Below are 24,570 nucleotides of genomic sequence, written 5' to 3' on the forward strand. Positions count from 1 at the left end.
CACACCCTGGGTCTGTCAACCATATGTGTCAAAAGGTACAGTTTTTCATATGACATGGTATTTTATTTCTGGATATCATCAAAGTGTTGTATAGATCCTTATGTATCCATAATTTAGCAAAAAAAATAGTGAAAGTGTGACTGGTTGTATATAAAGTGAAGTTTGTTTTTTTCTTTTATCATCTCCTGCACACTGTTAAGAGACAAGGAAGAATTCTAAGTTCAAGAAAGGACTATTTCCAGTGGAATAGTAGCCTATTTTTCTCCAAATTTCAACTGTCTTTCATTTTTTCCTCATTATCTCACTGAAATTTTCTTAGATGTCAAAGAATGTGAGAAGATGTCTCAGAGGGAAATATATGCAAAGGATTGTGATTTTTGCACTCAGCTGCTTAAAGGCTATTATTTTGTGGTTTACAGTATGTTGAAGACATTGGGAAGAAGATGCAACCAATCACTGATGAGCTGACGAATAAAATAGATGATCTAGACAAAGAAATTAGAGACAAAATGCTTCGAGAAAAGGTGTTACAAGCTGAAAGTCATGCAGCACAGCTGAATGAATCATCTGCTATACTGGATGGGTAAGACTGACCTTTGTTTATACTTCTAAGACTCTTTTAGCCTGATATTTAAAATTGTCTGACAGGAATAAGAAGGGATCACTTTCAGACATTGGTGTCTATGATTATGAACATACAAAATTCCAATACACTATACCAGGGATGTTCAACCCTGGCTCATGGGCTAGATCTGGCCCATGGCTCCCTGTCATCTGGTTTGCCAGCTCTCAGATTTCTGGACCCATGGGACCCCAGGGCCCTGCAAGCTATATTGGGCACCTGATCCAACCATGTAAGGCTGGGGAGTGGGGACAGCGTTGAGCCTCAGGGCCCAATCTCAGTTTAAGTGGGGGGGTGGGGATTCCAGGCCCCCAGGGTCCAACCCCAGCATATAGAAGTGGGATGGTGCTGTGCCAGGCCCTTGGGGGCTAATCTGATTGGGAGGGAATGGTGTCATCTTTTGAGGCTCAATCCTGGTGCACAGGATGGGGAAGCACCAGGCTCCTAGGGCCCAATTGCAGCTTGGGGGGCAGTGCTGGGCGTCTGGGGCCCAATCCCAGTGCATGGATGTCCTAATCTCCATGGCCTGACCCTGGTGTGCCGGGCTCAATCCTGCCCATGAACCAACCAAAAGCACCAAAAGGTTAAGTACCATTGCTTTGTACACTGTCCAGTTTGAAGGGCTGAATTTACCTTTTTTTAAAAATGAGATATTAGAAATTAGGCAGTTGACTTTGATTATTTCTGACATAAGAAAACCTCTGAAAATCAATTGGTACCTAGGAGCACTAACACTTTTGCAGTGCAGTAAGTCATCCCTTTGGAATCTTTGTCTCCTGTGCCTTGCACCCTACACACTAAGGCAGTATGGGGATAAGACACACTCATTTGGGTTTGATATAGAATTTTAACAGACACTTCTGCAGAGCCACACATGACCTCACAAACACCAGTCCCTTTTTTGTTGAAAAAAAAGTTGTTCCCTTTTGATGTTTGAAGGTCTTTAAGTCTTAAATATGTGCCACTGCAGGTACTGGGATAAAAGGCCAAAATAAATATCACTTGTAAAGTAGTGTGAGAGTACTTGGAAATGTGTTTCCAAGAGTTTGAATAGATTGTTGCTCACCTCTATTGTGTTATTGGTAAAGGATCTTACAACTAATGTCATAGCCGTAGTCAACTAATGTGGTGTGCAGAAGATGTTAGAGAGGCTGACATACAACTGTTGTTATTAAATAAGCATAGTATGTAGCTTAACAGCCCTGCCCACACAGTCCCCCCACACCCACAGTCCCCACACCTACCCACACACCCACCCACATCCCCCCACACCCTTTTTCTTTTAATTGTGGAAGAACATAGATTTGGGGGTATTTTAAAGAGTGAATTAGGGATTTTTCCCAGCAGGGGACCCACACCTCCTGAGCAGCCCCCTCAGTCTCCCTCACCCACACAGCCCTGGCTCCAGCCCCATCCCTACTTACCTGTAGAAGGAGCCCAGGTTCCGGTCGCTGCAAAATCCCTTTGAGATGCTGCAAAAGGCATGTGTGTGTTCATCTGGACGTGCCCTCCGAGGTTAAACTGCAGAGATATGAAGCATAGTTCAGGTGATATATGTCTGCATTTTATACTGGGTAGCCATTTACTCAAATCAAACAGGTTGTTACCTTCTCACAGCCACTTAGTGGTGAGTCACAGTAAAGCAGCCTACAGTCTGAGCTACCTCTGATAAACTGAACGTCCGTTAGTTATATATCCCAAAATAATTCGTGTCAGTGCACAAACCTGATGCACATTACACTGGGATGTGTGATTGTCTTTCGATGCCCTTAGGTTTCCAGATCCATATTAAGGTTCCGAAATAAAAGTGGCCTGATTTTCAAGATATACTACACCTGTAGGTACCATCAACTTCTGTAGGATTCACATGTTCACAATACTTTTATAGCATCTTCTAGATAAATAATTTAATATAATTTATGATATTAGTTTCATAACAACACAAATAAAAGAATTGCTATCCCTGTTTCATAAACTAGGAAGCTAAATCTCAGAGAGAAATAGTGAGTTAGTTGCCCAAGATTTAATTCCTGGAAACAGATCAAGGATCTGGCCCCCTTCCCTGTAGCACAGTCTTCTACTGTTGACCATTTCTTTTTTTAAAGCTGCTACATAGACAAACCTTTTAAACTTCCATAATAACTCACCACAGCTTTAGAATAAAGTTACTTTTTCCTGATGCCTTCATCTCTTACAGATAACTAGCAGGTTAGATTATGAAGGCTTGTGAACAGAAGCTTCTAACTGTTGTTCTCATGCCTGGAGATAGTATTTTTGGGAGGAAAAAAACCCATGAAATTTCCTTTGATAAAGTATTTGGTACTTACAAAATTATCAGCATCCTATTCAGTGTAGTTGCACTACATGGATGCTGAGTTTAATTTGTTTTAAGGGAGCGATGTAAATTAATGGTGAATTCATCCTCCTGAATAAAATGTTTTTGAAGTCTGCTGTAGAAAGGAAGTAGAATTTGAAGAAGATACATACATTGTCTGATTAGGACATGGGTCAGTTTTGTGCTACACCTCCGGGTTTAAGCTAGCTGAGTGATGCCACATCCAATTTCTGTATTGTATACAGATAGATAAATGCAAAGACACAGTCCTTGAAGGAGCTAGGTAAGGAGGTGATAGGAGTTTACAGGAATGAGGATATTTTTACCTCTATAATGAAAGGTTGGCAATGCTACTTTGGCTTTCTTTAACTGCATTATATAGGCATTTCTTCTGGGTGCATCTCTATAGTGTCTTAACATAAGATGACAACTTAGCCTTTGGGAGGTCATGGTCTCCCTCACTCATGATAATGTATTCTTCACTGCAGTGTAACAGCAGCATGCAAATAATACTTTTATCTGCTCTAGATATGCACTGCAAATCTCTCAGAATATACAATATAAAGGAAAAAGCAAATGCATTTAAAAATCTAATCTTTAATTAATAATTGCAAATTGAAGATAAAGCTGTTTACTTCATGTACAGACATTAGGGGGCAAATCCTGCTCCATCTAGTAAGTGACAATGTATGACCCAACTCTTCCTTGTTCAAGCCCCTAGAAGTTTACATGTCTATTTGCGTAAGACATCATCATCTTAGCCTAAAGGCTAAGTCATAAAAGTATACATTTTTTAGGGACTCAAGCAGAATGGAAAAGGATCACACTTAGCTACCTAAGTCTATGTAGGTATTCCTCTTAGGTACTTATATAAATGGCATTTAAGCACCTCATAATCTTTTAAAAATATTTATTCTTAGAACTAGACCTGGGCTATTTTTTTTTCAGCCAGTAATAAATTCACTGAGAAATGCCATGTTAGTCAGCCAACTGAGCCCCGCAACCTCCCCCACAAAAATCAGGAGCTGTGTAGTAGGAGGAGATAATCTAGGTTTCCCTCGGTTTGACAGGATTGGAGCCATCAATTTGAGAGAGTACTTTAACTACAAGACTGTCAGATTAAGGGGGATAGATAGTGCTCTTAATCTCTCCTGCTGATTCTTTTACATTTTGTTTAAATAAGAAAATAATTACTGGAGCGGGGGACCAGAGAATCATTTTTTCTTGCTTTCCATCTAAATGACTATTTTGAGTATTTTATACAATATGTGACAGCTTCAGGAAGATGACATGAAAAACTCCCCTCCCAGCCCTGAATAACCTGGTGGCTAGAATAGTTTCCTGGGAAGTAGAAGATCCAAATTTAATCCACTGTCTGATTCAGGGAGAGATTTTGAAACAATGAACCCCAAGTCATTCAGGTGCATGTCCTAACCAGCAGGCGGTAGGGTTTTCTGAGGTATGTCTTCTTAAGTGCCTGCTATTGAAACTGTACCACTTCGTATAAAGTACATAAATAGTTGTTCAAAGAGCAAGAGAGAGAGAGAAATTGATTCACTAGCTTGGTGCTTAGGAACTCTACTGGGAAGTGGGACAGCTGTGCTCTACTCCTTGCTCCAGTGAATATGGAAATATGTGTTATAATTATGTCTCATTTAAATCATAATGATCTTTAATTAAACATTTCACATAAAATGAGCATTTTATTTTGGTGAGAAAAATTGAAAACTTAATTCAGGTCAGATAGAAGAGATTTTCCCTACCCTCTCCACCCCCTACTAATTTTTTTCATTTGACTACCGAACCACAAAAATGGGTTTCGTACACAGCCCTGCACACAACTACTTTTTAATCCCCATTTTACAAAGACACAAGGAAACTAAGGGTGAGATTCACTATAGAACTTAAAAGTATAAAATGGGTTAGTCCAAATGAGTAATTCAGAGAAGCCCCACTTAAATCCAGGACCCTTAAGACATAAATTTGCACCAAAAAGCCTTATTTATTGCCTAAAATTCAACTGTTGCCCTGCTGTATTGGTCAATTAGATTGCTTAGGCATGCCAAAGACTGTTTGGTATTCACAAAACAAGTGTCTTTGTGTCTCAGCCCCCTGAGGAGCACGCCTGAGATTCACTCCGAAATTCTCAACTAGGGTGTCTTGATATCTTTTCAAGGGCACCACTGAGTGCTGCACAACATTAGTACAGCTAGGTGTGCCAACATGATTCACATGATAAACTCAGAGGGCGCATCCAGATGAGCGCACACGTACAGTATGTAATGTCACACACACCGCACATGCAGGCATCCATTGCACTGCTAATTTGCAGGGCTGGGGTGTTTTTTGACACCAGATGTCTTTTTGACATCCCAGTGTAAAAAGCAACCTGCATTAGAACAAAGCAAATTGGGGCAAATGATGGGCATGTGCACCACCCAAAACTGGACCCCGGCCAGCTAAGGCATGCTCCGGCTGCCGGCCAGGCTCTTTGTTCCAGATTGCCGCCTCTGGAGCCTTGGGAGTTTCCCAGGACCCCAGGTAAGGCTGTTGGGGCCAGCCCAGGTGCTGGCCCCAGCCTCCCCTACTCTACCCAAGGCAATTTGCCACACACCAGAGCAAGCATGCACGGGTGTTCCCTTGGAACAAGTAGCAGTGGCACAACTATGTGACACTGCTATTTGTCCCAAGGGAAGTGCATGTGTTTGCTCATCTGGATGCACCCAGAGTTTTCAAACTGTAGTATTAAAACATTCTACCCTTTTGAGTTCTTTGAAACAGAAGAATTGCTCTATTATTTTTCTGTAGTCACAAAAAGACCGAAAACCATGAGCTGGCATTTTCTGAGGGATGCCTCAAGTCTATTGTCTATAAGTCTAAAATGGTTAAGAACCACTGGGTTAACTGGTAGCTTTGAGATCAGCATCCATGCCACTTTCAGTCAAATATGAAGACCAGAAAGAGGTAATGTCTGTAGTAGAGTCTATAGGTCCCTGTTATATAATAACTTAGAGATTAAAGCACACAATTGGGAAGTGGCTTCTTGCCTCTCCTGAGATGACAGGGGTTCAGTCCTACATCTCCTATAGTCTAGGCCCTAACCACTGGTTTAGGGATAGAAATATTCTTCTTTCTTCCTGCTGAAGCTTTCTAAGAAAGGAAGTCAAGAGTCATAGAGCCAGAGAGAGTAAGCAAGAGGAAGGATGACTTTGTAGTCCAGGAATGACTGCAGTCACCTGAGATAGGATAATCCTAACTTCTAATTCCTGGTCTTCTCCAACTCCCACATGCTACATCCCCACTCCCCCAGGTAGGCATTCTATCTGATAACAGTTAAATGCAAAATGTATAAGCCATCTTTGGAGCAGGTACTGGAACCCAGGACTTGCCCCTACTCCAAGGGAAGCTTTTTTCTCAGTCATAAGACTTGTTGCAGGACTTCTGGACTCTTGGCCTAATCACTGAATGATTTTCTATAGAAACTAATGCAAATAAAATGTGGGTCTCATTAAACATTGCTATCATTTCAGAGACCGCAAGTGTGACATTGCATTCTAGGGCCAATTGTTAGAAATCTAAGCTATTGGGAATCAAAATAGCCATATGGTTTGTTCTTTGGAGTTATAATGGAAGCTTTTAATAGAATGCTTTTCCTTTCCATCCTACCAGAATCCTTGCTGAAGCTAAAAACCTTTCGTTCAATGCCACCATAGCTTTCAATGCTTATAGCAACATCAAGGATTCTATTGATGAAGCTGAAAAAGTTGCCCGGGAAGCAAAGGCTCGTGCAAATGAAGCTATACAAGTGGTAAGAAAAATAAGGTGTTTTTGTTGGTTTCCCTCTGCTTTATAAAGAAAAGAGATTCTGCAGAAACAGACTTTTCTGTATATATACAAGACTTCTACAGCTTATTTTCCATTCTCTTCTGTTATTGTACTGACATCTTTCCCACTGCCAAAGCCCCCAGTCACTGAGATCAGAGAACATATCTCCATGCAGCATTTTCATGGTTATTACTATCACTATGTCCCTTCTCATTCCTTTTTGGACTCCCTTCCCTTTGCATTGTTCTTGGACTCTTACATGTCCATACATATCCCTCCACCCCAACTATGCCAGGACCTTCTGCACTGAAGTTTGGAGTCAGAAACAGGTTGGTTTTATATATTTGATGAATACATATCTTATTTATGTGTTTAATAATGTTTAGTATATACTTCTAGAGATATTTCTAGTTTAATAATCTCCTCATATACTAGTTCCAGAAAGAAAAAGAAAAAACCTACAAAATTATAGGGCAGTTCTCTGCAACAAGGGCATCAATGCAAAAACAAGCCTGGACATGATAGAGCCATTCCACTCTGGAAGGGGGGTGAGCTTCATAAAATAGGAACGATTCTTGGAAACTGAATGGCAGAATATAATAAACTATACAACATTATAACTATAAAACTTATTTTCTGGTCTCTACTAAATTTCACATCACAGAATAATAAACTGAATGCACTTTTCAAGAGGATCCCCAAAGGAAATGTTTTTTTAAATGGATCACAACAGGATGCTACTTCCTCAGTATCACTTGTACAGCATGCATCTCCACTCCAAAAACACATCATAGGTAGAAAATGTTCTGAGTGTTTCCATACACTTTTGGTGTGCCATGCAGTGAAGGAGTTAAGAGTTTATATATGGAGGCAAATAAGGAAGCAACTGACCTGCACCTCAGGTAGAAAATAGCTCTAAAGATGATGGAATGGCGTGAAATTGAATGACCATATACCAACTAAAGAAATATTGATGGTACAAGTAGATAACAGAAAGAATACAAATGTCAGAGGATTCAAAGCACTGGGAGGCCTGTGAAAGGTTAGGGTATAAATGTCCATATTCACGAAGGGGTAAACAATCTGGAAATTAAACAAATGGTATCCCTGTTTTGTTTTATTTAAGTTGTTGGCTTATATTACAAATAACTCTAATTCCTGAATTTCTCTAGTGTGAAAATGGCACCCCACATATTGGTATGTGTTAGCTGCCTAAAAAATTGTTGCTTCTATCGTGAACTACTAATTATAATACAACGGCACAGAAATTCTGGGTTTATTTGGCTCACTAGAATTTAATACCTATAACTTTGCTTTAGTCCTTTGATGACTCAGAAAGTCTGAGTCAGACACATTATGAAGGTTGACAAGGAAAGAAGAGACATACAGTAGTCAAGCAACAAAGCAGGCAATTACAATATGACTACAAAAGGGCATACATCAGATAGGCAACGAACCAGATGATTATACTACGGAAAGAAAGTGGCTAGACAATTTGTAAGGGGAGAGAAAAAGGAGATGGACAATGTTTTATAAATAGATACAAATGAGTAGTGAGGAAAGAGTGCAAATCTTGATTAAGGCAGCCTTTAAAGCATTTCCATGTTTATGGATTCATTAGATGTAGTCTATTTATATTATATGCTGTAAGTCTACAATGGGCAGCAAACTGATAGAGAAATAGGGACATGGAGGTAATTGTTGTATAGGCAATTAGTTTGTGAGAGAGAAGCCATGCTAATTATTTGCAGGTGCCTATACACATACAGAAAAGCTCCTGTGATGCAGACTCGATTAATTGAGTCGGCTAGAGCATGGTAATTACCATACTCCAGCAGACTCCAGTGTCACATGCATCAGTGTCCCTGTGCTGAAAAATGGTGGCAGGGGCACTTTAACTAAATCTTGTTTGACAAGCTTTAGTTAAAGTGCCCCTGCCACCATTTTTCAGCACAGGGATGCTTATACACATGATGCTCTGGGCACTTTAATTAGAGCAGCTCTTGGAGCACCCCCCTCCTACTCCTGGAGCATGTCCATAAACACCCTGCCATTCCATCCTGAAGTGAATGCAATTAAACAGTAGTTTTCAACCTGTGGTCCGTGGATGCCTGGGGGTCTGAAGACTATGTCTAAAGGGTCTACCAAAGATGACTATGATCTTTCAAAAGTATGTGAATACCCACACTTACAATTCAAAGGGGTCTGCACCTCCATTCAAAATTTTCAAAGGGGTCCACTTCTCCATTTGAAATTTTGTAGGAGTCCACAAATGAGAACCAATTAAAAACCAGTGCAATAAAATACTTGCTTCTAGGCAACACAGATTTCTAACTGCAACTTTGTGTATGGTCCTATTAGGGTTTAATTTACTTTAATTGGAAGGATGTTTTATCATAAAATTAAGTTGATAGTGGTAGAAGCTGGCACTAGACAAAGCTAAGAAATATCACAGTAGCTGGAAGCCTGATAGATTACTAGAAAAGATAAACCATATTAAAAATATGACAGAAGTATTCCTCCCATGCTTTATATGAAGGTTTCATTCTACCCTTTAAAAGAAAAATAAATTAATCACAGATGAAGATCTCTGGTGTTCAAGCAGCTTTCCACAGCCCATTACTTAGATGAGATGGCAATGGTGATCATGGTAACTGACTGAAAGGACAAATCATGATAAAAGATTTGGCTTCTAGTTCACAGTTTAAAATTACATTTTCAAAGGAAGACTTCAAATATGCCTATTTTGTGTGTGTATTTTTTAACATGTTAATATATTTAGAGTAGAATTATACTCTTTGAAGCTAAAAGAAGGGGATAGGTGTTAAATTGGTCCTAGTCCTAGCTCTGCTAGTGACTTTTTGTGTGTGAATGAGGTTATCTCTGTGCCTTTTTCTAAAAAGTGCAAACAAGGATGACTTGGAATCTTAGGTATGGGAATGACAGGAGACTTCATTTATTAGCCACATTTATGTAAAATGCTAAGATGGAAGACCCTACAAAAGTACAAAGTATCTTTATTATTTCAAATCTGTTTAAATAAATGTTAGTTGCTTTAAATAAGCCTTTACAATTGGACTTATCTTTGAAAAGCAAGTCACTATATCTAAAGCGATGACTGTATGCTATGGACAGTACACTTATTTAATTTACAGTTAATTAAGATCCAGATCTTCAGGAAGACGATTTCCCTAAAGGGTCTAATCAGAGTAGATGTTTTCAGACGACTCCTAACAAACACCAACAGGATGTGGGTCTTCACAAAACACAGCAGCCAGGGCCATTTTCATTCAAAAATACAGCTGGTGGCCATGTGGTAGCTCAGTGAAGGCAACGCCCACCCAGAATGTGGAAGACTTGGCTGGGTTCGAGAGGGTGCATGTCCAGGCCTCCTACCACTCAGAACAGTACCCTAACCACCAGGCAGGTAGAAGAAACACACTCCACCACACTGTCTACCACTCTGCCAAATTATTCCAAATCATGGGGAAAGAGAGAAAGTAAGAGTGAGTGTAAGATGCAGCCTGACTATGTAGCCCACTTTTCAAGGCACTCACCATTAGTTTATTATCTATACATCCTCTGTATGGTTTAATAAATGTTTTTTTCTTGAATATTAAATATTTATTCAAAGTTTGCCCATTGCAGCATTCACCATCCCCATGGAAGTGCAAAATTAGGCCATGAATCATTTATGCATTGTGAAATTGTAGCTTTTAGGATTACTGTATTTACTTGCATACCACATGTGGGCATACCACATATCCCACTTTCCCCTGGAATAAGTCCTCCAAAATTGGGGTGCATGTCTTAAATGCAGAAGCCAACTTCCACACCAGAATGGAGGCTTGAGGTTACTATAGTAGCTGCCAGGGGCTGCCTCCATGCTGGACATGCAGGAGGGGGAAAGCACATTCCTCAGTGTCACTCATTCTCTTCTTTCAGCTAAAGCTTTAGCCTTCATAGCTACTGCCAATTCAGCAGTGGCTTTGAGAGGGTTAAAGCTTTAGCTATTTGGAAAGACAGGTGGTTTTCAAGAAAATGTGGTTTATTTTTACCAAAGCACATACAAGTCCCAAACTGCAGTTGGGACCCCACCATTATAGACATTGTGTAACTACAGTTCCTAACCCAAAGATTTTACAGTCTAAAGAGAAAAAACACACAGCTGATAATAGAGAAAATGGGGAGGCACAAAGAAGGGGTATTTGGTTACTGGCACATCTCCTGAGTTTTGGTTCCTCAACTATTCACTGGACCACAACATCTTTCTTTTGTCTTTTATTTCTGTTTTATCACATGACTGATTCAGTTAATCAAAATAGAGTATCATATACTATTGGCTGGCAGCTTTATTAAATCACAAAGGAGTTTATCATCACTCAAAACTGCCCACGCACCTGAACATCCATGTCATGCACAGTCAGATATTGTTAATGTCTGTGCTTTTCATTAAGTCTATATCTTTCCAGCCACAAGCCAGTAAAATGCTCATTTTGCATAAGATGTTTTGATTATCTTAGAATTTTTAAGTATCACATTTCTTCTTCAATAGACTTTTTAATCTGTACATCACTATTTCTATTTTTTTTAATATCAGCATTATGTACTACTATCAGTCTGTAGCATGTGTCACCTGGCCTTAATTACTGCCCCTTACTCATAGGGTGACCATACATCTTGGTTTGGTCTAGACACTCCCCAATTCCATAGCTCAGTGCCAGATGGTTGTTCAGAAGTCCAGGGTTGGAGTCTGGTGGGGAGGCGGAGCAGCATAGTGTGCCAGGCAGGTGGTTGGACAGACACCACTGGTGCTCTGTGAGAGCAGTCCCTTTATTTAATTGGGGATCAAGTAATGATTGCATATGATACTCATTTTAATGAATGTTTAGGCTTTTATCTATACCTCATGGGCAGGGTTTGAATTACACTGGAGGCTGGAGGCTTTGGAGATGGTGGCCCCGGCAGCAGTGGCAGAGAGAAGCTGCAGGGCTGCCGGGCCAGCACAGGCTGCAGACAGCTGCAGGAAAAAGCATCCAGCAGCAATGAGGAAGAGGAGCCATTTTTCCCCCACACTAAACAGTAGTTTCTGCCTGGATGCCAAGAAGGCTCTTGTTTCTTATGCAGGAACTCTCATATCTTATGGGGGGCTCAGCCCAACCCCCAAGTCACCACATAATTTGAACCCTCCTTATGGGGATTGTTATTATACTTCAACTGAGTATTACTGCATGCTAAAAATAAAGGCTTAATTCTACAAGGAGTCTCTCCTGGCTCCAGCATTGTTTAATATCTTCATTAATGATTTGGACAATGGAATAGAGTGCATGCTTAGTAAATGTGCAGCTGATACCAAATTGGGTGGAATTGCAAATACTCCAGAGGGAAGGGCTAGGATCCAGAATGACATGGATAGACTGAAGAAATAGTCTGCTGTCAATCAGATGACGTGCAGGAGATGTGCAGAGTCCTGAACTTGGGATAGAATAAATGCAAGCACAATTACAGACAGGGGAATGACTGGATATGTTGCACTACTTCAGAGAAGGACCTTGGGGTTATAGCAGACCAGAAGCTGAATATAAGACAGCACTGTGCCCTTGTTGCAAAAAAGGCCAACGGCATACATGGTTGTATTAATAGGAGTTTGACTTGCGAATCAAGACAAGTGCTTCTTCTGCTTTATTCACCACTTGTGAGTTTTAGCCTGGAGTAGTATATCCAGTTTTGGGCCCCATGTTTCAAGAAAGATGTAGACAGATCAGAGAGAGCCCAGCACAGAAAAAACAAAAATTATTAAGGACCTGGAAAGCAAGACTTATAAGGAAGGACTGAAACAACTATGGTTATTTAGCCTGGGGAAGAGAAGACTTGGGGGCCGAGGAGGGTTGATCTCAGTCTTCAAATATATGAAGGGTGATTAAAGAGAGGATGGAGATGGATTTTACTCTGTGACCAAAAGGGACAGGATTCAGAGCAATTGCCTCAAGCTACAGCAGATGAAATTTAGGTTGGAAATTAGAAGGAACTTTCTGACTATGAGGATGGTCAAGCATTGGAATGGGCTACCTGGAGAAACTGTGGAATCTCCATCCTTGAAAGTTTTCAAGTGCATATTAGACAGTCAGTTTGTTGGTATGGTGTACTCAGCGATAATCCTGCCTTGAGCAGGGAGTTGGACTAGATGAGCTTTCAGTCCTGCTTTGCTTTGTCTCTTTGCTCCTGTATATCATTTCCTATTAGCAGTTTTGTGTGCACAGTGACTATAGTTTGAGGCCCCAAGTGGGTGTGTCCACACATGCAGGCACATCCACACTATTTACAGCAGCTGAAATAGAAGCGGTGAAAATTTAAGCCAGGGCTTTTTGCCTCAGTGCACATGCTCAAACATGCACTTTGGTTTGGAGCAAATTGTGCTACAATTTGCTTGAGCTCAAAATAACCCTGCCTGGCTCCTCCCAAATCTGCAGCCAGGGGGAGCTAGAGCTCAGGGCCAGCACCTGTGTTGTCCCCAACAGTATAAAAAGCTGCCCTGTCCTGGCCCGATCAGTAGAAAAAGCTGCCTTGACAAGTAGCTCAGGGCTACTCGCTCTCAGGAGCTTCTGGGGCCCAGCCAATTGGTACCTGGGGACACTACCCCTTGTGCCAGCTGGACTGCTGAAGCAGCCCTGAGAGTTTCCTGCACCCTCTACCCACTGCAGAAGCCTGGCAGTGGGGGCTGTGACCTGCTGCACACCTGCCAGACCCGGATGGGAACTGTTGAGCCAATAGCAGCATCTGCCCTTCTGGGCCAGCTGCCAGTGGGCTGTGGCTGCAGGGTTGGGCTTTGTGTGGCACTACTGCCATGTGGGCCCCTGTCCGGCCATCTGGGCAGCTGTCGCCCAGAAGATGTTCCCAGTGTGGTGGCCTGCTTTGAACTGTCAAAGCATGTCCTCCTGGCCCCAATTGGCCAGGAGGTCAGCCACCTTGAGCTGGGTCCAAGATGCCAGCTCTGAGCAGGCAGGGTCCTGCCACTGGCCTCCCTAGCAGGAATTCTGGTGTTCCCTATTGGAAAACTGAAAAATTCCTGATAAAAAAAATCCCAGTCACTCTGTAAAATACCCCGAAATCCATCTTTCTCCATGATTAAAGCAAAAGACCACTATATATAGAGAGAGAGAGAGAAAGAGAGTGAGAGACAGAGACAAAGCGATCAGTTGGGCAATGTTTTATTGATATATCTACAGTGTTAAAGCAATTTGGAGACCTACCATTGTCTCTATCATCATAATAAAATGAATTTTAAATAGCTATATGTTTTGCTGCCCCCACCAGGGATAACAGCCCCCCACCAGGGGCAAGAGCCCCCCCCAGGGGTAACAGCCCCCCCATTGGGGCCAAATGGCCCCCACAGGGGCTACCACCACCCCCTGCAGGGCCCACATGCCCCACCCCAGCCCTGGCTGGCTCCTGCAGCCCCCCGATGACTACTGCACCTAGTCCCACCCCTCACCACTCCCCCAGACCCCACAATGGCTGCTCCACCTGGCCCCATCCCCCACTTGCACCCCCTGGCCCCCATGGCTGCCTCCCAACCCTAGGCACCAGCACTGTAAAAAAAAAAGGGAAAAAAAGCCTACACTCACTGTAGAAGCAGGGGCTGGGGGGGCTCCAGGGCCTCCTGGCAGAGCCCCCCCTTCCCTGAGCAGCACAGGGCAGTGGGGGGGAAACAAGGCCCAGGCTGGGGCACTGGGGCTGTCAGCCTGTCCTGTGCTGTGCAGGTGGGGTCCTAGTGACACAGACGGTAGCTGGAACTGCCAGTAAGTGCTGGGGGAGGCATTGTTTGTTTTTTTGGTTTATTGTGGGGATGCTAGGGTGGGGGGGCAGGGATCAGGGACATGAGGGGATGGGGGGTTGGGGATGGGTAGGGCAGGGATGGGGGGGCTTGGGGGGCAGGTGAGGTTGGGGCCAGGCAGGGAAGGGTTCAGAGGGGCTCAGGGGCAGGCAGGGTGGGCGGGGGCGGGTCTAGGCAAGGAAGGAATTGGCAGGGCTCGGGGGGCAGGTGGGGGGTGGGACCAGGCAGGGAAGGGCTGGGGGAGCGGGTGTGGCAAGCGGGTTCCCCCCCATAGTCCCCTCCCCCCTCCTCCAGCCCTCTTTACCCCTTACTTACCGACACTGGAGCCCTGCTGCTGGCACACTGCCTGCCCTGCACAGGTAGGCAGCATGCTTCAGCCCCAGGGCGAGGGCCAACCACAGAGATACTCAGGCAGCCAGAGCATCTCTTTGGAGGACCCAGCCTCTGTTGCCTCAGGGCACGGTCCGGGACCATGCCCTGCCCCACTTTTTTAGCTCCATTTTTTTTTGACCCCTCGATATCCAGGGGTCTAATTTTGCCCTCGTGCTGCAAACTTGCAGTGGGGGGAACCTTTTCCTGTTCCTGCACGTGCTTCTTGCAGCATCTCAAAGGGGTTTGAGATGCTGCAAGAGGCACGTGCGGGCTCATCTGGACGCGCCCTGTGAGTGTAGAAGTGTGTCATTACCACTCAACAAGCCAGTCCTGTTTCACACGCTTAAGCCAAAACTCAATACCAGGCTTAGGACAGCAGTTAAGCACATAGTTAAAATATCTGTGCAAGTCCTATGAGATGATTGCAATGAACCTGAACTTTGCAACAGTATATTTGCATGATACAGTGCCATAAGCAGTGAAATGCTACCTTCCAAAGAGCTTTATCATGATTTTCTGAAATATTTTAGGATTCTCCCAAGATTGTAATGTGGACAATGGAATGTATGGTCTTTAAAATGTAGTGAAGAAATAGCAGCGATTGGGAGAGATTGTTCAAAATGTGACCTCAGGGATTCACCATAATAAAAATAATGAATAATAATAATAATTGGCACCTAGTTATTTTTGAGTATGTGTCTGCCGTGGAAAATGAAAAGCAGTTACTTCATAATTACATACTTGTTACAAGGCTATGACCCATGACTAATATCAAATGTTTTCTGGCTGTCAAGTGTATTCTCCGATGCATTCTGCATTATCGAGTGACCTGAATTCTTTCTTACACACTGAAGGGCAAATGTTTCACATTCTAGAATATTTCCTAGCAACTGAAAATACTCATCTAATTTTAAAAAGTCTTCCCATTGATCAACTATTGCACTGAAAGTACAACATTTTGTATTTCTTGGAACAGAGGGAGTGATACATAGCATGCCTAGATAAATCCTGGTCATTATTAATGTAATGAAAGTCTTTCAGATTAAATTGTACTTTACCCTTTTCTTCTTTGTGAATCCCGTTTCATTCATTTCACCTTTTCTTGACTGACATTGTTAAACTAAAGAAATATAATTGCTATGAGAACATCTTTGTGGTCTGTATTAGAGTCAGTGTTGTGAGGTTCAGTCTATTAAAGGTTTTATAGCTGGTATTATGGAGGAGGACTGTATATATGTTTCCGTGTCCATAGTTGTAGAAAGAGGTCAAGATTTATAAAAGTTCTGACATTCAATCCTACTTCCTTAATACTCATAAACAATTTCTTTTTCTTTCTTTTATTAGTTTCATCATTGACATTCTAAGAGAGTTCTGGTTTCCTGTAAAAATAAAAATAAATTAATAAGAGGAAAGTATTTTATTAGTCTCTCGTTGTAGGACCAGGGTAATGACAGTGGCATATAATTCAGAGCACATTGATTACCACTTAAAATTTTGATCACTGTTCAGCTACATTCTTTGCCTTCTACCTTTTATGACTTTCAACTTGTGCTGAACTATTTTTAAAAAATACTTTTTTGTAAGTGATACTGATTGTTTGCCTACAGGCATCTGGTCCTCAAGGATTATTAAAGGATGGTGCCAAGAGCTCTCTTCAGAAAAGTTTCCGGGTTCTTAATGAGGCCAAACAGCTAGAAAATGATGTTAAAGGTAGGTATTGCATATGAAGCTACATCAGTAGGAAATGTGTATGATTTGTATATATGTCTATTTAGGACGAGATTTTAATTTGGGGCAAAAAGCCCATGCACAACACTAAGTAGCTTAATGTAGCATTTTATGACTACCTGGAATACTTGGTTTTTGAGTTCAGGTATTTGCCCCTGATGGCAAATGGCATTCATGGATGAGTGGGGGATGATGGAGGCTTAGCTCCTCCATTTTACTGACCTGAGTAGGTAAGTCAGCATTGTTTGTTTGTTTTTTGTCTGTTTTCAGCAAAAAAAAAAATCAACTTTTTATGAAAAAGGAAAATCAGTTTTCAGCCACCATAAAGAAAGAAATTTTGTCTTAAAAATTGCAAATATTTGATTGAAAACTGAGAAACATTTTCTTCTTTCAGCCAATTTTTTCTGTGCCCCACATGCAAAGGCATATGTTTGTAGTGGCAAAAAAGTAGCGGCACAAATTTGTGCCGCTACTTTTTGCCGTTGTGCATGCTGCTACATGTGCACTTTGGTGCAGAGCAAAATGCCCTGCTTGAGGGAAACTGCCATTTCTCCACTGCTCCTGACTCCTGGTGTTCTGGAGAAGCTTGGGCAGAACTAAAGGAGGGGAGATACTCTGGCTGGCAGCCACGGCATCTACAGGAGGACCTCTGTGGGCACCACTTTTTATCTCGGCAGGGTTTTTTTGCTACCTGGATTTCCGGATAGGAAATTTTGCACCTGCACTGCAAATTTGCAGCGTGGGGAACATTTTAACATACTGGGAATGCAGTTTGTGGTGCCACAAAGAGGTTTGCTGTGCCACAAACCTCACGTACCTACATGTGTGGATCCAGCGTCTGTAGCTTTGGCTAAAGTCAGAATCCTGACCTCGACATGCAGTCGTTTACCTCTGTAGCTAGTAAATCTAGTCAAAATCTATTAACAAATAATGTATTTGAGTACTTTCCTTCTACATTCAGTTACTGAATGTATTATCAGTGACTACATTTCCTATTTTTTGACCTGTTCAGGTATCATGCAATCAATAATGGCTTGCTTCTAGAGCTTTTACTTGAGACAGATCCCACAGTTTCCTATCAACTTTTTCAAGAATACACAAAATCACCTATTGCAACACTAATACAAGCCTCCTAAGGTTGAAGAAACATAACATTTCTCCATAATACTTTAGGACAGAAAGTGAAAAATACATTATTTGATTGGCTAAAAGTGGAAGGGGAATATTTGGTAAGCAGAATACAATTATCTATTTTTTTAATAATTATTTTGCTCTTGTGAAAAATGTCTGTAATTATTTCAACTGGGGAATCTTGTTTTTTTTTTACTTCTACCTCCCCCAAAAGTACCTCCAGAAGCATGCCACATTGGATTAGTGGTTCAATATAATTTGGACAGAAGAGAGTCATCAAGTTAATCAATCATACAACTTTTTTTGAAAGTATCCAACTGCTAACCATTCCTTACAGTTATGAGATAAGTTATCAAATTCTGAGTGGTAATTTTGTGACTTATGCCAGTATCTCTCTGACTGCCATTCTTCTATTAATATTGAAAATGTAATCATGGGTCTTTTGAAAGAGGTATATGTAAGGACTCTGGCATCTTTTGAATTTTAAATAATTGTCACAACATTGTGTTCTTTTAACTGAAATTATCATGGCAAGTTACAGGCACCTAGAAATATGCAGGAGGACAGCAATGTTATACTACCTGGAAAACACAGTTCTGCAGCTTGCCAGAAAAAAAACCAATAGCTGATATTATCTATTTGTTGACAAATTGTAGGCTCATCATAGTATCTGAAAATCAAGCTCTGATCTCTTTGCTTCATGCATCATCACTAAAAAAATTGCCGACAATAAATATTCTATAATCAGATCTTAGCTATGTCTTTTTTTTATTATTATTGATGATGCCCAAAACCTTTCTTTCAATACTTACAGTAGTTTAAATTTGTTTTTGTGAGAAACCAGACAGATTTGGTTCAGATGTCAGTAGGATCCAGTCCACAGTCTCACATAAAGAACTCTCTTTGGCCTTATAGAAGTTCTGACCTGTAGATCTCAGGATCACTTTTTAGCCAACCCATGGTTTTGGGGGGGATTTTTTTTGGCAGCCCTAGGTTTTCAACTCTGGAAACATATTTAACATGCAGGAAAGAGTTATAAGGTTTAAAGAGGTCATTAATTATGTTTTACTGTCATTCTTCTTAAAAGATAAAAATATTTTTTATGAAGTAAGAGCTTGGTAGACTTGGAAAATTTGGAGCACTAGCAACTAATAAAACTGGGTGTACATTTGGGTTGCCCTTTACATAAAATGCTATTATTGGTTGTCTTTACTGCTGCATTTACTAAAGGATATAGGACTAGAGAAGGAAACCACAGTAATACATATTACATAATACGCAGATACTAGGTAGCAGGAGTAATAGGCAATGTAGCTAGGGAAGGAAGAATGCATCCCCTTCCAAGGCACCCAGTGATGAAACTAATACATGTCTTTCTGGATTGTAGCTTACTACAACATGGACTGTTGGCCAGTTTCCCTGGACAGTGTATGTAGTTTGGTCACGATATAGCAACACTGTCCTTTCTCCATCAGTTTTGATGACTACATTTATTTTGAACAGCTTGTGCTACAAATAGTGTGACTGAGTCCATGACAGTAATTGATGCATTACAGCTATCTAGATCAATTATACAGTTATATTGGAATAGCCATTTATTAGGGATGGTGTTACACAAGTCAAGACAGCTGAAATATAAAGCAATAAGTAAGCCAGGTTCTGTCCTTATATACATGCAAATTCCATATGTACTGTAGGGAGTCCTATCTGGCCCTGAAAAGCTATATTATAATCTAAGTAATACATTATTTAAATATAATTCTGTTAAAGTGTCATCTCTGCCAAAATGTAAAGATATCTCAATTTTATAAATCAGACAGGAAAATTCAAAGTCTCAAGTTATGCATAAGTCAGTCCTGACTCATACACAGAAGGGGGCATTTATAAATTCACAACTTAGATTTTCATCTATTCTCTTGCAACTTTGTGAAGGTTAATGTGACTGATGGTTTTTCACTAAGGTTCTTTAATATGATATATAGTAAGTAGTTTTCCAACGACATAAAATAACATATCATTGTATGGATTCAGTATGTTAGAAAATATAGCCCACACATTCTACCCACCCTGTAGAAATCAGTTAAAAGTTGTGCCCTGAATGTAGATACTGTCAGAACAGAACAGTGATGAATTCTCCACTCCCCTCCACCCTTCCCCCCTCCCCCACCCACTCCAATCTTTGCTCCAGAATGATGGTATTACAGACATTATTAACATAATCCCTTCTGTGCATCTTGGTGTTTCTAGGCTGGAAAGTGTAGCTGAAGCTGAAAGTAATAGAATGAGACCTCCTTCCAATTCTTACAAAACCACCCGTTTCAGGATCCCTACTGGAAATGCAAAAGTGAAAGACAGATGATGGGCACTTAATAAAGAGCTGGTAGACAGAGGTGATCATTAGTTTAGAATTTCCCTCTCTGCACTACAGGTAGTACATTAGTTAAAGTAATGAAACCCCGTAAACGACTCAAGTAATATATCCTCCAGGAATCCAGGCCTGGGCTGTGACGGAGATAGGAATGTTTTCTTGCTACATTATGACATTCTCCTGATTTGTGGCCAATTACACTAGTTATAAAATGGCTGTTAATCAGGAAAATGGGATATATTACCACCAAAACTGCTGAAACAGTCCTTGCAGAGCAAAACTACTGACAGGAGCTATTAAAATGGAGATTTAGTCATTTCTCTCTGTGGATCTGTGAGTTAGTAGGAATAAACCTGGTGGGAGAAGTTGATTCTATATGAGTGCTTTGGTTTAGTGTGAGTTTCCAGTTTTTTGGCTATGAGTGAGTGAATGCTGCTGTCTGCCAGCCTCACTCTGTGTGTGCCTTGAGGGATTCTCAGCTTGCCAGGAGCAATTTTTCTTCTTTATAATTTTGAATTTACATTTTTAAAAATATACTTGCTTCTGTGCTGATTTGAGATTAAATACAGGCTTTGTTCAAAATGCTCAGTGAAAAATGAGTAAGAATGCATAAACTGAAGACTTAATGTCAGGTGGTCACTGAAATCCAGTTCATGTTATTCCCTTTAGCTTGAAAACTGACAGGTTAAGAAAAGTCTATCCGTCTGACAACAGATGAACATTTTTAGCTAAAACATTTCATATCTGACAGGTACAATTGAAACCCTGGGATTTTTATCCCCACCTGACGTGGATTTGAGTTGATCTAGAGGGTTGAATTCCCTCGGTGGTTATGTATGGTAGAACTCTTTCATTAATTTTCATGACCAACGTACTTTTCAGTACAAAAATTGCAATCAACACTAAATCTACACTTTCATAAAAAGGTTGACAAACACAGGCTGCATCTCTCATTACATCACTATTTTTTTTTTTAGCTTATTCCTAACCCCGGTTTCTAACATCTTGCTTGTTTTGTGGATAAAGCATTATGTGGCGACCATAATCCTGTTTATAGGATGAGACTATAGGGAGCAAGAATTCTGTTTGCAAAGGAGCAAAACAAACGTAATAGAACCAGAATAAAAGGCACACAGCTTCACCAGCTAATTTGTGTAGTATGTAGTCAACATAGTTGACCATGTTTGCTGATTGTTTGGCTTTTGAACTACTTTAAAAAAATGTTAACAAAGCTCCTTTCCCCATTCTTTGGTGACATGCAATGAGCTGTGTTTTTCTTATGTTTGTCATTTGCAATTAACACACCAGCATATATAATATACAGGAAAATGTACAGTCCTTAGATATATAAGTTGATAAATCATCCAGAGTTTATATGGAGCATCTAATCATCTATATAATAATCAGGCATCTGACTGCAGCAGATTTTAAAATGCAGGCATTTTTTTTTCTCCAAACTCATTTATGTTTGATTCTTTTTCCTTTGAGTAGATGCTTCAATATCTTGCCATGCTGTGTTTAACAACAAAAACATATCTATGTGGGAGATCTGAGTCCAGATCATGGGGAGCTACACACATATGTCTTCAGGCATACAACTCCAATTGATTTCATTGAGGGTTAAGTGCTCAAATAGCAGTTAGGTACCTAAATACCTTTGAGAAGCTGGAAAGAAACTGACTAATTAATTATCATTAATTGCCTTTCTGGTGAAATCTCCTACCAGATGCTGAGAAATGAGTGGTTATAAAGGGATCAATCCTTCAAGGCATTCAGGAGTCTCCAGTTCAGGGAGAGTTGAGGGGGATTACATCTTAAAGGAAAGAATCTAATAAACTTTTCCAGGCCTGAGATATTCGCTAAGTAGCAAGAGAAAATTTGCACTGCAGCTGTCCATGTTGCACCTATTTTCTAAGGCAAATTGGAGGATTCCAGTCTGTAGGGTTGTCACTTCACCTTTCTTGAAAACAAGATCTAACTTAGGTGCCAAAGTTGTATTTTATGTGGAATGTATGCTAAGTTCAAGTGAGCTACCACAAGAACCTCACCTAACTGCTGAGGTGCATGCAAAGTTCTAGGCATCCTAGGTTTCTCCTGAAAACTAACTTGCACACCTAAAGAATAGCTACTGCACGGGAGCATCTACATGTGCCTTTACGGTGCCGTTGTTACTGTTATGGCACCATTGTCATTTTAGAAGTACTAAGAGACAGCACAGTAACAGCTGGTACTGCCCCATGCATGCTGCACATGTTTACTCTTAAGCATTATGTCACTATAGCGTCATGCTGTAATGGGGGAATGCATCACTACGGCGATGTATCTGCAGTATCATGGGTTTTGCCTTGCTAGTGCAGTGTCACATGTACACCCCCCATGTGTCCATAACTACCACCATCTTGACTTTGCTGACTGTAAATCCTCCCCATCTCCACCTGGGATTTACAAACCAGGCTCAGAGATGTCAGACACATTTACTGTACATTCTTAAATGAGAGAAATAAATCACATTTGAAATGAAACTAGTATATTTCTTGGCTACTACACATTGTAAGTACTCCACAGTTAAAACAAAACTTCTGCCAGTAATTTAACAATAAATTGCTTCAAATATGACTCTTAAGGAATTTATCACTTGGAAAAATGAGCAGTTTGCTTAAAAAATAATGGTAGTTTTAGGAGCTTCTTTCCTCCCTTTATGTACAGGATTCCCTCAGGGTATTTATTTATGGTTTTATTATTCCAATATTAAGAAAACAATTAAAAATGCATTTAAGGCATTAAAAGCAAAAATATTAAACAGATGGAGTTTGAATATTCAAATTCAGAAATTCCAAGGAGATTTAGCTTATTAAAATCCATAAAGATAAGCCTGATGTTATTGTTACAAAGTTGGAAACAAAAGTCTGGAAGCACAATGCTTCAGAAATATAAAAGGGGAACAGTTAGCATAATTTTTGGAGCTGGCAGGAGCAAAAAAGGAGAGAAATTAAGGCAATCCAGCAAAATTGCAAGATACATCACCTGAACTAAATCAAGTATGTCAGAATTATTAACATGCTTTCTATACACTAAGATTCCAAAAAGACACTGGAGACACTAGAGAAATATCAAGCAAATTATATTTTAGAAAATTAAGTGGATCAAATTAAAACAGTTTGGAAGCTTATCTTACTAGACATGAAATTAGCTCTGCCTCATTTAGGATCAGATTCTGATACCCTGTCTGTAGGGGCATGACTGCACAAGACACTTTACTTGAGATTAGAGCAAATTACTATGCAGTAATCAACACTGTCTACACGTGCAGATGTTTACTGCACAGTAATTTGCTCTAATCCTGAATAAAATTGCTACCTGTAAATACAAGTAGAAAATTTACTCAGGAGTAATTACTGCACAGTATGGCACATGTTAATGGCCTACAGGGAGCAAATGTGCTCCTAGTCAGCCAGGCAGCAGGAGTCAGGAGACTGCTCCCAGCCCTCAGGAGTTGCCTGCTTCCTGGGCAGGCTCCACCACCAGAGCTCCAGCAGGGACAATGTCTCTTGCCACAGCAGCAGGGAGCTCTCAGTTCCTCCTCCGTGATTACAGAATGGGGACTAGGACCTCCCTGCTGCCAAGGTAGCGGGACATTGTCCCCACCTGGGCTCTGGTGGTGGAGCCTGCCTCAGCAGCAGGCAGCTCCTGGGGGCAGGGAACAATCTTACAGCCCCAGCAAGGAGACATCTGTCTCCTGGTCCTGTGCTCCCTGCCGGCTCCTGTGCCTAGAGCTCCCCCTGGCTGATGCTGGGGACCTGTGCGGGGCTGGCTGGGCGGGAGGCTGCCATGAGCAACAAATCTGCTTCTGCTTCCCTGCATGCGTAGATGCCTGCCCAGGGTGCGTTAACTCTAGAGTAAATTACTCTAGAGTAAACTCACCCCCGAGCATTTGCACATGTAGATGCACCCTAGTTTAATATCACCTTACAAGGAGCCTCCCAGTTCAGTAAAATATGGGGTATCAAAATTTGGATCTTAAATATACAAGCCACCTGGTCCACAGGGGCTTACCTTCATAATTTAAATAAGAGTTTTCCTATCTTACTCCAGCCTCAGCTGGTTTCCACATCTCTCCCAGCTTGCACATGCTACCTGCCTGTTCTATGTGGGGTACTTCCCAAGGGCCAGGCTAGGAGCATCCCTACCTAGCCAACTGATAGGATTAGCAAGCTCTGCCCTACATGATATTTCAGTAGCATGCCCCCAAAATATCTTCCACTTATATTCCATCTCATAAAAGCATCAGTATTGCGGGCTGGATTTGAGCTAAGGGTTTTATTCTGAAATATGCTAAGCACTGTCACTGTCTACTT

The 24,570-nt window shown here is 41.1% G+C and overlaps 1 protein-coding gene across 1 annotated transcript in view; it reads left to right on the top strand.

Annotated features, from left to right (window-relative positions):
- Positions 1-24,570, top strand: part of LAMA2 (laminin subunit alpha 2) — a 630,290-nt gene that overhangs the window by 515,826 nt on the left and 89,894 nt on the right. The window contains exons 39-41 of the mRNA XM_019479551.2: positions 420-583; positions 6,627-6,765; positions 16,596-16,698. Of these exons, the coding sequence (XP_019335096.2) occupies positions 420-583; positions 6,627-6,765; positions 16,596-16,698 (406 nt within the window). The remainder of the gene's footprint in view (positions 1-419; positions 584-6,626; positions 6,766-16,595; positions 16,699-24,570) is intronic.

The sequence above is a fragment of the Alligator mississippiensis genome, chromosome 1 (genome assembly GCF_030867095.1).
Source record: "Alligator mississippiensis isolate rAllMis1 chromosome 1, rAllMis1, whole genome shotgun sequence".
Taxonomy (NCBI): domain Eukaryota; kingdom Metazoa; phylum Chordata; order Crocodylia; family Alligatoridae; genus Alligator; species Alligator mississippiensis.